At 52.6% G+C, this 15325-nt stretch overlaps 1 protein-coding gene across 3 annotated transcripts in view; it reads left to right on the plus strand.

The window, feature by feature from the left end:
• Positions 1 to 15325, plus strand: part of LOC133344729 (myosin light chain kinase, smooth muscle-like) — a 39714-nt gene that overhangs the window by 3103 nt on the left and 21286 nt on the right. For 2 of the 3 annotated variants that reach the window (XM_061554829.1, XM_061554831.1), the window contains exons 1-5: positions 2838 to 3093; positions 7503 to 7673; positions 12213 to 12420; positions 13257 to 13302; positions 14816 to 14984. In XM_061554829.1, coding sequence (XP_061410813.1) covers positions 7566 to 7673; positions 12213 to 12420; positions 13257 to 13302; positions 14816 to 14984 — 531 coding nt within the window. In that variant the 5' untranslated portion in view covers positions 2838 to 3093; positions 7503 to 7565. Of the gene's footprint in view, positions 1 to 2837; positions 3094 to 7502; positions 7674 to 12212; positions 12421 to 13256; positions 13303 to 14815; positions 14985 to 15325 lie in introns of those variants that run through there. The other variant, XM_061554830.1, reaches the window with a different exon arrangement.

Raw genomic sequence — 15325 nt, forward strand, 5'->3', positions numbered from 1 at the left:
CTGCTCGCTTTGTCCGCGTGAGTGGACATGAGGAAGCACCAACTTCAACGTTCTTTCGTAATATAAATATCCCCCTGTGTTTGTGTGTTTTTTAGTCTGCCATAGAGAAATGTTTTAAACTACATTTTTGTTCATTGACGTGATTCATAGCGATGTGATAATAAATAATTAAATATGCACGTCAATCGACTAACACTGCCTTCAAACACGTTACCCGGTGGTGCACAATTAACAATAACTCGGCACACTCATCGGTAAGAGAGATCAAAACAGACTTTCTCTTTTTAAGGGCCACGACGTTATTTTGAGAATCTCTTTTGTCAAAGAGGATCAACTCAAACCGCAAGGTTATGGTGCGCGTGGGTTGAGCGGTGTGGGGCGCAGTGGTTTGCACGCCGCAGAACGATGTCGACCACAGGTGTAATTCCTGGCCCTGCGGCTAACGTAGCTGGCGAATGATATCGGAACTGGTCTTGGGACCCCCCTCCTCCCCACACCGCCTCTCCCCGGCACAACAACAACGGCCATTTTCCACTAAGTGGCGGTGTCAGTCACCACGGCGGTTGTGCCAGGCCATGTGCACTTTTAAGGCCACGTGAAGTTTCGAACTGCCCGCTTGCAAGTCACGGGACAGACCCTGGTGCCATGAGTTGATTTTTGTATCTAGGATTTTATAAAGCGTTTTTGTCATAGCGCTTTACAAGAACTAGAAATTCTACATTAGTATTGGCTGATGGGGAAAAAAGATGGGCTTGAGTGATTGGGATGGGAAGGGGGATTACAAGGAAGGGTGACGATGGGGAAAGGGAGTGGGCTGAGGTTAGGAAGGAGAAGGGTGGTTTAGGTTTTAAGGAAATATAAAAAATGGGAGAGGAGAGAGGGTAATGAGAGAGGTGGAGAGAGCTGCATTCGGCTGTAAATGCGGCGCCATTTCCGCAGCCGCGACCGAATTGAAATGACTGGCCGATGCACCACCTGTGCCTCATACTGTATCAACTTGCTGTGTTTTAGCCACCCAGCGCTCTGCTCGCTGTTGTGAGCGTCACTCCTCTGCCCTCAGTTGTTGCTGGAGGGGGCGACTGCCGTCCAACTGCCCAGTAGCATCCTTCATGAGCCTCCTCCACGAGCCTCCACAGAGGCCGATCTTGACGCCACTGGTACAAGTCAACGGCAAATCCACTCAGCTCCACATCCTCTTGTATCATATCACTCGATCTATTCTATAGCACATTCCGCGCCAGTTTAGCCCTCTCTATCTGCCGGAATAAAAGCTGGTTTAGGCATGTGGTAGCTGGGCACGCGGGCTACATGACCCAGCAAATGCAGCCTTGCCTGCCGGAGGAGCTCACCGATGGGACTTTGTTTAAAACTTTTGAGGATTTGTGACCTCAAACAATCCAGCCTGTTTAAACCTAGGATGGATCGTAGGCAGGCCATCCTAATGTTTCTCACCGATGAAGAAAGGGGGGTTGGGTCCACATTTCGTAAGCATAGAGAAGGGAGACCGTGGCCATGACCAAGAAGACCCGAAGCTTCGTGTGGAGTGAGAGACCAGCTAGTTTCTATACAGCGTTACACAGCCGATGAAAAGGTAATGCCACTCGACAGATTCGGAGTGAGACTTCTGCTGTCAAACCGGAGGTGGTCATAAGCACACTGCCCAGGTATGGAAAACTTTCCACTCTCTCCACAACTCTCCTATCACCAATGGGGAGTTGAAGAGGTCTGAGTGTTTGGCACAACATACCCATGCTGGTGCTTAGTTTTGGAGGGGCTGATGGTAAGGTCCCATCTCTTAGTAGCACGCTCCAGATCTAAGCAGCAGCGCCTCCAACTCCTCCTTTGAGTGAGCAGCAATCATCAGATCATCAGCACACATAACATGGTTGACCAATAGGGAGCCATCCCTCCACCGCACCTGGGCATCAATCAGCCTCCCATCTATCTGTACCAGATGGAAAGTCCTCAGTTATAGCCAACGAAGGCTTTTCAAACTATGTCATCGAAAAATATGTTTAACAATGTGGGAGCCAGAGGACATTCCTGTTGCACCACAAGGCAAGCAAGGAATGGCTCCGACTCCCGGCCACGGCACTTTACCCGGGCCTGCCCACCATCATGACGGTCCTTATTGACAGTGGGCAGAAAGTCAGGGACTCTGAAAGCCACCCTCTCCACCCACACTTTCAACAATCCCCACTCGCCCGTGTCATGACGTACGGTCAAACAAACTCCACAACTGACACCGTGTGGGGAGACCAATCGGAAGTCGATTAGCAAATGGCTCTAAATTATCATAATTATTATAATTGTCTTGGTTCATGATCAGACACGCAGACCCAAGCTATACCAGACAGTGCAATTCCATCAGAACACTGCAGCTGACGTGAAAAGTTGTTTTTATTTGCATGAGAGCAGTGTTTTAGCTTCCAGATCGAGTCTCTCTGATTGCCCTCGGTCCTGTGCCCAATTATGGCCACCACACGGCACCTTCCACCAGGGACCAATCGGCTGAGCAGCCTGCACCAACGCAGGTAGGAGGGCCCTCGTGGCCGGTTTGTTCGGTCGGTCGCTTGGCTGGTTCCTGGGTGGGTGGGGGGCAGCAGGATGCGGTGGGGTCAATTTGGAGTGATCCGGAGTGTGTGCGTGAGTGCGTGCGTGTGCGTGCGTGTGTGCATGAGCCAGTCGCACGCACGGGGAAGCCAGGGGAGCAGCCAGAACCTGACATGTGGGCCTTATCATCGAGCCATCTCCTGAATGTGGGGTGTGGTGCGGCGGAGGAGGAGGCGGGCGAGCGGGTGGAGGAAGCGGCGAGGGCTGCGATAGGGGTGCCTTTGTGCCGCCGCCGCCAGTCAAGACCTGCGGCTTGCCCCGTCCGCACGGAGCTCTGCCTTGGCAGCGGAGGCGGGTGCTCCCGTGGTCACGACTGCTGCCGGGAGGAGGAAGGCTTATCGTGGCTTCTGACAGCAGAGGGTTGCTTTGCCGTGCTGCCTCGGCTACTGCCTCGGTTGCTGCCGCCTTCCTCACCAGTGACCGTTGCAGGTTGTTCCAAGCCGTGCTCCTGTTTGGAATTTGCTGGGATCGGTCCGAGAGGCAAGTTTTTTTTGCCGTAAAATTTTAATTCGGATATTTTTTGTTTGCAATAAGAAGTTGTTTATTCGGTTAATTTATTTCGGAATCGAAATAATAATCATGTACAGCCCTTTATCAAGCCGTCGCTGGATGCCGTGTTGGTCGTGGGGGTTTGCCTGAACCTGCTTTGTGATGTTGGTTGATGTGGCTCGGTGTAGGGGGGAGTGCTGACGGTCTGTTCAAATGTCACTCTCCGTGTCCAGCACGTGTGTCCAGGATCGTGGGTCTCTTTTGATGCCCACGTACGTCGCTGTGCATTGGCACAGCGCTTGCTTCGTGACGCAGCTGAACCTTTTCCGCTGTGTGGCTTTGAGGTTTTACGGCGCGTTTCTGCCGACTTGGCACGAGAGAGAGTTTATCGTGTGAATCTTTCCCGAGCGTTTTACTGCAGCGACTGCGTCAGGGAAGCTGCAACACAAATTTAAATAATAAATTTTTGCTTCGTGTGTAGTTCGCGCAGGGTTCCGCCTTGACCGCTTGAATCGTCCGTCCTTGTCAAGCATCACGGCTAAAGCCAAACTGCCGTGGTCATTGTTCATGGGCTCGGTAGCCTCGGGGCAGGCTCGAACAAACGGCAGCTAGAGAGGCCGCCAGTCGGGGAAGCCGGTGAGCGGAAGCATCCCGGTAAACACTCAAACAATCCACCGGGGCTCGGCAACTTGTCTAAACATGACACCAGTTGCATACCTGGCCAGTCCGCACACACATCGGTACGGGGGTTGCACCTGGGTTATAGTCGATGGGCGTACCTCGACCAAACAACAACTTCACCGGCGCTTCCAACAATACGGTTCCATCCGCTGCAGGAGCTGACACCGAATTTCGATCGGATCATTGGGGTTTATTAGTAATAAATCGGAATTTTAGCGACCCCCCCCCCCCCCCCCACTGCCACTGTGTAGCATATTAATGTGCCAGGGGACTCTATGAGATGATAGGACAATGAGTCCATAATTGGCAATAAGTAACGGCAAAGCAGTTATAAGTAACTCGCAGAATTGTGCGCAGTTGCTTATACAGTACGCGACTTCCCTGAAGGCATTCACCTTCAGCGAGCGCGATGCCGATCACACAACGCGGTTCGAATTCGACCCTCGATCGATGGCTGCGCCATCGCTGCACACGCGTCGAATAAAAAGCAAGGGAGAAGTCCTTACTCGCTAATAACTCCTCTATCATTTTTCATTGCTGGAGGGGTTGCCCCCCCCCTACCTGAAAATCCTGGCTCCGCCATTGCGTGTGTTGCTTTGGAGTGTCGGGGCAGTCTGGGTCGGCACGCATATCGCCCTTTGCCAACACAACCCACGGCTGGATGGGGGGGGGGGGTCCATGCATCCCACGTGAGCCGTGGGGGCTGTTTGACCGTACTGGGTGGCGCGGATTGGCGAAAGCGGAGAGCATAGAATTACAGTACAACCAATGCTGTTGTTGCGCTGCCCTCTGCTGCGCACGCCTATCTCTGTGTCGTGGTTGATCATCCACGCGCTATCCAGGCTCAAGCCTGTGTTTAGCTTCTGAGATCTAGTGAGATTGGGGTGCACTGCGGGTGATTTGGCCACAGGCTGTATCAGTTTACAGTGCGAATAGTTTGACGAGGCAAATTGTGAGAGGTAGGGTTTGTTTCTGTTGCATATATAAAATAAATGAAAGTCTCAGACTTCCTCTAAAGCGGGATCCTCGAGTCAAGACAACCCACACAGCCACCGCTGAGCACGAGACCGAGTCCAGTCTCAGCTTGGTCTTCTCTCAATGCATTCTTAGCCTCCCCTCCTCCGTTGGTCACGGTTGTAAAGGTAAAATATAAACCTTTAGTACAAAATCGTACAAACCCAAGTCTCGGTTGGTTGTTGTGTCGAACCACGGAGCTATCAAAATAATCTGAATCCAGGGCAAGGGTCAAGGTGACGAGTAAACGCGTAACTGGGGGTTTGCAAACAACAACGAAAGGGAATATGGCAAGGATTTCCAGCCGGACACACGGCAATGAGATAACGCAAATCACGTGAACAAGGTCACCGTTGACGGCAGAGGAAAGCGCTCGGTCAGGATCGACCCAAGTCCAACGCGGTTCCTAGATGGATCGTGCGGAACGTCCAGACTCCAAGTGCTTGGTCATGGAAGCAGAGGCTGGGGCCTCGGCTCGCAGGCCTCGGACACGGGCCCAAGCGGGCCCAAGCGGACCCGCAGAGGTCGCAAACCCGCAGGGCGCAGACGCGGGTCGAGCTGGGCGGCACACACATTTATTCTGGAGGAATCGAATGAGCTATAAAGTGCTTTCTCACAGACGTTCAATTTGTTAAACTCGCGCAATATTTACGCTCGTTGATTGGTGGAGAATTGGCAGCCCTGTTTACGTTATGTAAAGGCGGTGGTCTGCTCTCTAACTACGTAGCGCGTGCCTCGTCTCCGTAGCCGTGTTTCGAGCTGCGATGGCTTTGTGCTGCGGCAAGGACTGCAGTGAAAATTATTCTCTCGGTGGCAGTTTTGTCAGGGTGTGTGTGTGGGTGTTGACGGCTTTGTGTGTGCACGGGCGTGTGCCTGTGTGTGTGCGTGTCCGCTCACGGCCAACACCAGTAACGAGTATCTGAACTGCTCCTGAGCCTCTCCTAGGTTGACTCGGCCTCAAATGAGTACCTGGTGTGATGTATGAGCATCGCCACTAGGGAGACAAAGGCGGCCGGGCATGGTGTTGCCCACCCACCCCCTTGTGTGCCGTGCCAGCCTTCATAGGTGCTCGCTTACAGCACAAGTCCCAACAGTCTGTTAAGGCTACACGGGGGATCTTTGTATGCATGCCACAAAATGCTTCTGTTTTTCACTCATAAGGAAAACCTATTGAGCGTGCATTGTTTGTCGGCGTGCGTGGCGACATGTAGGTGTGTGTGTGTGCAAGAGCGCCCATATGTGTAGGTATCGGAATGTGCATGTGGGCTGCATGTGTGCGTGAAGGAGAGCGCTTGCATCTGCAGGTCGCGGAGGAGCGCTGATAGAGAAATGAAACTGCTCCGGTTCACTTCTGGCTTGGCACGCCATGCGAGGTAGAGGCTGGGGTTTTGTGGCAGTCGGGTCTGGCCGTTCAGCTCTTCTGGGAGCTCTTTCTTGGCCATCGGCTGCCAGGCGCCTCCTCAAACCCCAACGGATGTAAAATTGAGGGAAGGAGCTCAAAAACGTTGATTTTATTTCGTGAATTCTTCCATTGTTACGGCTCCTCGGTCTGTTGGGTTTCATGCGAGGAACCCACCGGTAAACACCATGTGGAGTTTGGGCATCGTGAGCGAGCGCGCTTTCCTGCACAATCAGATAACATCAACAAAAACACTAAAAGTAAATATTTTGGAAACGGTTAATCGGGCAGCGACATTCAGACCCAGACATTTTGTAAATAACTGCCTCCTCCCCAGTGCGATCTGGAAGCCCAACTACACTACTCGGAGCACAGTGCTGTGAGAATCGCCACCACATCCTAGAAGCCTGCACAGTGCTGGGCATGGTCAGAGCCCACATAGTTGTACTCAGCCTTCTGTTGCACTCCCGATAGGAACTGACCTGGAATGTTTCCGTGTGCAAGGATGCATTCTGCTGACAGCACAGGTCTTTTTTTCCAGCATCTGATTAGATCCGATGCGAGGATTAAGGCCAGGGCAAAAGTGCCCTCTCGCACGCACGCTTGATCTCTCTCTCTCTTTCTCCCGCCGGTAATTTTCCGCAATTGCCACATGCTGCTCCTTATTGTTTTGAAATAAATGCGTCCTTAAAACAACATGTACACGCACAAAACAATTGCGCAATGCTGTGTCCTTGATGCTTTGGGGTACCCATATCATCTCCACAGGGCTTAGTTTCTTTTGGGCTGGTGAGGGGCGAGCCTGGGACTGGTTCGGCTTTAACTCCCCACTGGTCTTAACTAAAGCCTGGGAATGGAACTCGGGCCCGCCAGGCTCACGGCGCAGCGCACGAACTGCTGCATCGTTAGCCCACCACTCTCATTTCGTAAATGAGAGTCAGAAAATTCCTCTCGGTGAGAAGATTGTGTTAAGGTGAAGCACTCGTGCGGCCGTGTCTCTGCTGAGGCTCGCCCCAAGGTTCGGTTGACGTGGAGGTCACTTGGGTCTATTGGGTGTGGTGTCACGGTTCGGACTGGTTGAGGCTGACCGAAGTGGTTTTTGGAGGTGAGCGCTGAGCTGGCACCATGCAGCTGCCCGTGAAATGAAGCATTCGTCGTCATCGATTTCAAAACTTTAACGCACAAACCTACACGAGAGGTGGGGTACGAGCCCTTCGTCTCGCGGGGGCCTGTAGCACAATTGGAAGTAATCCTTTTGTACATTTTTTTCAAAGCAGTGTGCTGCTGCTGTTCTTGTTGTCCGCAGACCGGGAGTTTGTCCGCGAATCTCCCGCCGTGCCTCGTGGACGCGGGGGGCGACCCCGGCGCGATGGCGACCCGGGGCCGGGGCGTGGGCGCCATGGAGCCGCCGGCGTTCGTGCTGCCCCCGCGGAACGTGCACTCCACGCTGTGGGGTCGCGCCCTCTTCAGCTGCACGGTGGGTGGCGTCGCTCGCACCGCTCCCGGCGCTCGTTGGGGTTTCTTCGCCAGGGGCTCGATTTCCTCCCCGGATATTTGATAGGACTCCGTTTTTTTACTCTATTGACTTATTCGTCTCATTCGTATCGCGAGGTACACTGGATGTGGAGTGCCAGGGTACGTAAATATTTATCAGGTCACCAACCCGAGAGCAATTTCCCCCTGTGTCTCATTGAAGTCAAATGCAAAGTCCCTTCATAAAACCCCAGGGTGTTTTAAAGGTTATGGTGATCAGAAGCGGTAGACGAGTGTTCATCAATTAAAGTTGATTATTACAGCCACGGTACGTTCATGAAATCGAGTGTTTTAAAAACTGACGATTCGTGAAGAGTGCAGATCCATAATTAATGTTGCCTTTCAGAAAATGATAAATTCACCAAAGAAACAAACGACAAGGAAACAAAACAAATGAGATGGTACAAATTTGACAAATAATCAATTGTTGAATTGGTTGGTGACCCCGACCATGGGGCGATCAGCTGTCTGTGTGTCTGTGTGTGTGTGATTTTAAGGTTTAACATGCCCACTAAGTGACAGGGACGATGGTAACTATTGCACCATCGCAACCAAACACGGGTGTGTGGTTGTAGCCGATGGTGGGAGCGGCAATCTGCGGTGGTCTGGTCACGCGACCGGGCGAGTCTGAGCAGGCCCGGACCGCCACTCTGCAACCACGCGGCTCGTGTTAAGGATGGCCTCTTTCTTTCACCAAGGCCAGAAAGATGCTGCGCTGAGCAGCCCACTCTGGTGGTGTTACCCTCAAGTGCCAAGCGATGCAGCTTGCTGAGACAAACCGGCAAGCTGAAAAAGTTGGGATTCCGATGCAGATCCGGTTTTTGTGGAGATTGGATCTGAAGTTTCTGCTTTAATGCGTGTGGGCGCACATGCAGGCTTGTGTTTGCGTGTTCACCAATGGCTCTTTTTGTCACCACCACTCACGGTTCCAATTAGAGACTTTGTCACCAACCGGTTTTTGTAAATTGTTCCCAGAAACACTTCGCCGCATTCTGCCATTGTCTAGTCGTGCCGTCGTCGTGCATGGCTGATGAAGGAAGCTTCTGCGTGCCAAACATTTTTTTCGTGCGCTAAATAGTTTCCAGACTGGACGATTATACGGGTTTGTTTACCAAAAGCAAAAAGATTGGTTTTGAGTGAAAGCCAAGTGCCCCTTGGCTGCGAGCCATAGTCCTACTTATAGCTGCTTGTAAACAACATTAATGGCGGTGATGTTATTCGATGGGGATGCGAGTTTGGCCCAAGAGATGGGACGGCAGCATCACTGCAAGTGATGCTGCCGTCACTCTTGCCTTCCAATCTAAGCTCAACCTCTTGCCTTCCAATCTAAGCTCAACGAGAGCATAAGGTCACCGACTTTCCCCGCATTGGGGTAAAAACAGCTGCAGTTGTCTGTGGTCTGTCATCTTAAGTTTCGTGCTGTAATCAGAGTGTGCGCTGGCAAGTCTATAGAATGTTGGGAGGAGGGGTGCGGTGGGTTTTGGGAGACACGGAGCTCCCTGGGTTTACGACGTCGCGAGAAGGAGGGGGGAACGGCACATCGGTCCTGTCTCAGCACTGGCCGCTATTTAGCCCAGAGGATCGGTCGACGTTCCACTGCCCCCCCACCCCCACCCCAGCGGCCACAAATCACGAACCCCGCAGGCACCGAGAAGACGATGACGACGGCAGTCGGCGCCCGTGGCCCCGTTCATCCTTGAGCCTTGCGGATCCGCCGTGTGGATCGCAGCCTTGATTCCATCGCTGGTGCCTCCTTTGGGCCAAGGCTTTCGGTTGCCCGTCTCGAGGATGTCCTGCGATCGTTTCTCCAGATTGTTCCGTTCTCCTGCACGATCGGGACCCCCCCACCCCTCCCACCACACCTCTGGCTCCAACCCAGCAATGCCCTCCTGCTGTGTCCGTTCTCAGAACTGCAGGCGGCACTGGCCCAGCCCCCAGCAGTCACAGTGATATGGGCATCACCAACGATCTGTGCTGTTAGATACAGGGCGTGGCATGCTTCCAATATACATCGTGTATTTCTATGTGTGGCGATGTATCTGATAGATATATACATACAGTGATGGAAAAAAGTATTTGATCCCCTGCTGATTTTGTACGTTTGCCCACTCACAAAGAAATGATCAGTCTAATTTTAATGGTCGGTTTATTTGAGCAGTGAGACAGAATAACAACAAAAAAATCCAGAAAAACGCATGTCAAAAATGTTATAAATTGATTTGCATTTTAATGAGGGAAATAAGTATTTGACCCCTCTGCAAAACATGACTTAGTACTTGGTGGCAAAACCCTTGCTGGCAATCACAGAGGTCAGACGTTTCTTGTAGTTGGCCACCAGGTTTGCACACATCTCAGGAGGGATTTTGTCTCACTCTTCTTTGCAGATCTTCTCCAAGTCATTAAGGTTTCGAGGCTGACGTTTGGCAACTCGAACCTTCAGCTCCCTCCACAGATTTTGTATGGGATTAAGGTCTGGAGACTGGCTAGGCCACTCCAGGACCTTAATGTGCTTCTTCTTGAGCCACTCTTTTGTTGCCTTGGCCGTGTGTTTTGGGTCATTATCATGCTGGAATACCCATCCACGACCCATTTTCAATGCTCTGGCTGAGGGAAGGAGGTTCTCACCCAAGATTTGACGGTACATGGCCCCGTCCATCGTCCCTTTGATGCGGTGAAGTTGTCCTGTCCCCTTAGCAGAAAAACACCTCCAAAGCATAATGTTTCCACCTCAATGTTTGACAGTGGCAATGGTGTTCTTGCGGTCATAGGCAGCATTCCTCCTCCTCCAAACACGGCGAGTTGAGTTGATGCCAAAGAGCTCCATTTTGGTCTCATCTGACCACAATACTTTCACCCCGTTGTCCTCTGAATCATTCAGATGTTCATTGGCAAACTTCATACGGGCATGTATATGTGCTTTCTTGAGCAGGGGGACCTTGCGGGCGCTGCAGGATTTCAGTCCTTCACGGCGTAGTGTGTTACCAACTGTTTTCTTGGTGACTATGGTCCCAGCTGCCTTGATCATTGACAAGATCCTCCCGTGTAGTTCTGGGCTGATTCCTCACCGTTCTCATGATCATTGCAACTACACGAGGTGAGATCTTGCATGGAGCCCCAGGCTGAGGGAGATTGACAGTTCTTTTGTGTTTTTTCCATTTGCGAATAATCGCACCAACTGTTGTCACCTTCTAACCAAGCTGCTTGGCGATAGTCTTGTAGCCCATTCCAGCCTTGTGTAGGTCTACAATCTTGTCCCTGACATCCTTGGAGAGCTCTTTGGTCTTGGCCATGGTGGAGAGTTTGGAATCTAATTGATTGATTGCTTCTGTGAACAGGTGTGTTTTATACATGTAACAAGCTGAGATTAGGAGCACTCCCTTTAAGAGTGTGCTCCTAATCTCAGCTCGTTACCTGTATAAAAGACATCTGGGAGCCAGAAATCTTTCTGATTGAGAGGGGGTCAAATACTTATTTCCCTCATTAAAATGCAAATCAATTTATAACATTTTTGACATGCGTTTTTCTGGATTTTGTTGTTGTTCTGTCTCTCACTGTTCAAATAAACCTACCATTAAAATTATAGACTAATCAATTTTTTGTCAGTGGACAAACGTACAAAATCAGCAGGGGATCAAATACTTTTTTCCCTCGCTGTACACCGTGTACGCATATGTGTATGTATCAGATAGATATGAACACATATGCCTACACTGTCTGTTTATTTATCTGAGAGATATGACACCTGCATATAATTTAAATTACATGTAGTCATCATGATGCCGTTCGTGTATCGCTCTTTCCAGTGTTGAATATAATTTGCATAAATGTATTCGGGACGGGTAGAAAATATTTGAGCTTGAGAAATTTGCCTATGAAATGATAGATTAGTCAATTACTTATCTAAGGAATGCTGCCTGAATAATATTTGGCAAATTCTATTAATGAGTTTTTTTTTACGTGGGAGAAACCCAACTTACCCAGAAAATACCTACAAGTATGAAAATGCAACATTCATGGGTTTCACACGGATGGATTCAAGAATGCACTCGTGTCTTGCCATCTTCTGTCCAGATCCGGAGCCGAAGCTTACACTTCCTGATGTTCCAAGGCGGTGATCTGCCATTCTAAGTACAAACTAGGCTTAAAACCTGCCGAACTTCTGAGCTCGTGCAGTCAATACTCACCCAGATGCAATGAGCTCCGGAGCGCTCAGAGCGATTTGGTCGTGGATAGCGGTAATGGAGGATCAAGTTTTATGAAAAATGTCTCTGCATTCACTTCTGCCTCTTTCCACCCCTCACCTTCCACATTGTTTTCTCCGGCCCCTCGGCGCTCAAAAACCAAAATGAAAACAAAAACGCTCAATTGCTTGTGCGCACTTTCTTAACAAAAAGTGAACCGTTAAAAATCACTGTCGTTTTCTCACCGCGCGTTTTTCACCCCCCTCTCCCTGCTCCCCGTCACTTTCTCGCCCCGCCGCCAGGTGAGCGGGAGTCCCGAGCCCACGGTCACCTGGTGGCACGACGGAGTGGCCCTGACGAGCGGCGGCCGCGGATGCGCCCAGCGCTCGCGCCCCGGGGCCTACAGCCTGGAGATCCGAGGCCTCGTGGCCGCCGACGCCGGCCGGTACGAGTGCGAGGCCTCCAACGACGCCGGCAGCTGCCGCCTCGCGGTGCAGCTCACCGTCGAGGGTGAGGTTTGCCTTGGGGCATTGCCGCCACCACTGGCTACTGCCTATGCCGCCACCCCCACCGCCACTGCAGCCACAAACCGCCTTCGGCGTATTCATGAGGGTCAAATTGAACGTGGATCGGCGGGTGTCAACTGCGAGGGAAACTTCCTCCTGGATTGGTGAGGAACGGAGCGAGGTTTGATTGAGGCGAATGTGCCCACGTTGCCATGAGTGGGCGTTAGTGATGCTCTACATTGGTGGCATAGTTTTCGAGTGTGCAGGCAGCGTAACTGCTCTCTGCACCAGAACCCGTGGCAACCGCGCTACCCAACTTCCCCAGAAATTGCACTCTTGTGTACGCACGTAGAAATGGACGAGCCCAATAGCCGATTGCACATGGACAGCATGCAATAGACAGCATCCTCTACAACTAGAGCAGCCAATTGATAATTATGGATCGGCTGAATGTGCCAGGCACACACGGGCAACGCTGCCAACAATCCATGACCTGCACCGTTTCAACCCAGCCCGTGGACCAAGCTTGACGTGGGGCTATGTTGGGCATCGATGGCTCTGCTGCAATAATTTCTGGCTATACTGGGAGAGGGTGGGCGGTGGTGGTCGAGCGGGGTGGGGGTTCAGCAGGCAGGGGGGTGGGGGCAGTGGGGGGGGAGGGGAAGTCGTGCCGCTTGTCAGCAGAGTTGGCAGTGAGTGTACTCCTGTCAGCGGAAAGGGCACGTTAGGGGCGGGAGGGAGTTTAGGGAGAGGAAGGCGGTGGTGTATTAAACGGGTCGCGTAACGAGGTTGTGGTGACGATGTGGTAGTGACGAGGTGCTGCTCCGTGTAACCCCGCAGATCCGAGGTCTCCGACATCACGGCAACAAGAAGCCAAGGAGCCCAGGTAATGAGACGGGATCCAGGCCGAGTTGGCGCGAGCGAGCGAGCAGGTCGCTGTGTGCGTGGAGTACGCGCGGTGTGACCCGCGTCCTCTCTTCGCACTCGCTCTCGGTGTCGGAATTGTGACCAACTCGTTGCTGTGCTCTAACATTCACAGACCAGTCGGCGTTTCACTGCTTTTCTGACTCGGTGTTTTAGTCTGCGCTTCGCTCCCACCCATTATCAAGTTCGTGTTCCGCTGTCTCGCTCATTATCAAGGCCATCGGTATTTCCTGTGTGGGTCATTCGGCCGCAGTATACCACGCATGTGGGCGTGAAAGACAAATGTGGCCGCCCCATTCACCCCACGGCCCCGGAGAGGACTGCTACATTGCCTGCCCATTCTACGCGGGGTCCAGGGCCAGATCCACTGTTTTACGGGGATATTTGACCAATGAAGCCCAGGATGACAATAGCGACCACAAGTAGGAGCGAGGGTCCCCCTCGTTCTCCTGTGGCCTCCTTTTGCGGAGCCGTTTCTACCCTGGCGTGACCGCTCGCAGTTGCCGCAGCACCAACCAGGGAGCGGCAGCGCGGCTTGCTGGCGTGCATGCGTGGGTAACTGGCGGGGATCGGAGGGGGTGGCCTGGAGCCGGCACTGATACCGTTTGCCACGGTGACGAGCGCTGACATGCGGGTGGGAGGGTTGCATAATGTTTACCTGCGACTGGTGACGCTACACGCGCACCGCGACGAACTTTGGAATGGAGCAAAAAAAACACTGCCGCACTTGAAATGGGAGTCGGTGTGTCGTGCTTGCGCAAGTGCTGTTTTTATCTTCCACCTTGCTCCTTCCCATGCCCCCCTGGGGAGTAAATCGACGCGTCCCGTGCACACGCAGCATGCGCGCGAACGAGCATAAAGCATAACGCAGTGGTGGAGTTAATAAATCTGTGTGCGACGCGCTCGAGAGGGTCTGCCTGAGCTGGGAGACGTGGAGACCGATTCTCTTCCACGTCATCCGATTTTTGGCAGAACTTTGCCGAAGCCTCCAAGGCACGACGCGTTTCGGCCACGTGACTCTGCCTCCTGCCCCCGTACTGTTTACTTCGGACCGTTGCGTTCGATCGCAGTAAGCAAAAGAAGATAAAGAAAAAACGAATATGGAAACGAAATTGTAGGGTGCTTTTAGGAAACCTCCCGTTGTTATGGATTCCGCCATAACGCACGGTGTAGTGCGCAGCAATCCGCGTGTCTGCACGGCATGAGTAGATGCAAACTGACGGTCTGCAAAAAAACATTTGTCGAGCAACTCTATAATGATTTTGCAAGTGCAACGCAGCTCCATTAAGGAAAGGGGGCGAGCAAATAAGTAAATATATAAATGATATATAATAAGTAATTATAACGAGCCGCGCTCCCTGAATAGGTCATGTGTTATCTCTCGGCGCGAGCTCTCCGCCGGCCCGCTTGCCACCCCACGCCCCCCGCCGTCACCTTCTGCCGCCGCTCCCCGCTCCCCTCTCCCCGCCGCCCAGGCCACTCGATGCCAAACATCACCGCGGCGGAGTCCTCCAGACGCCCTGGCAGGAATCTCCCCCTCGCTTCGCGCAGAAGCCGAGCTGCGCGCTTGTGAAGGAGGGCGGCACGGCGCGTTTCTCTTGCCGGCCCACGGGCAGGCCGAGCCCCACGGTCGCGTGGCACAGGGTGAGTTCGACTTCCGGTTAGAGACCCGCTAACAGAAGCTGAGTGGGGTCTGCTTATATACCCCCCCCCCCCCTCCTGCCCACCCTTTATCCACTGGCACGTTCGAGCTGTCACGGGGCTGCCGTGCAGAGCCCCCAGCCCCGTGCGGGTCAGCGAGTCGCAAGGTTGTTTCTCTGCTGCAGGGCACGAGCGATGATCTCACTTGGGTCAAGTGCGCCGTCTGATTGCGGTGTGCGGCTGAAATTCCGAGCCCCTGCCCTTGGTCCTGCTCGGTCTCAAGGCAGATTGATGCGAGGCCAGAGTGGCACGGTTTTGGTTCTGGCTCTGCTTGCCTCCTAATA

The sequence above is a fragment of the Lethenteron reissneri genome, chromosome 20, assembly GCF_015708825.2.
Source record: "Lethenteron reissneri isolate LAM-NWPU_2019-01 chromosome 20, ASM1570882v1, whole genome shotgun sequence".
NCBI lineage: Eukaryota > Metazoa > Chordata > Hyperoartia > Petromyzontiformes > Petromyzontidae > Lethenteron > Lethenteron reissneri.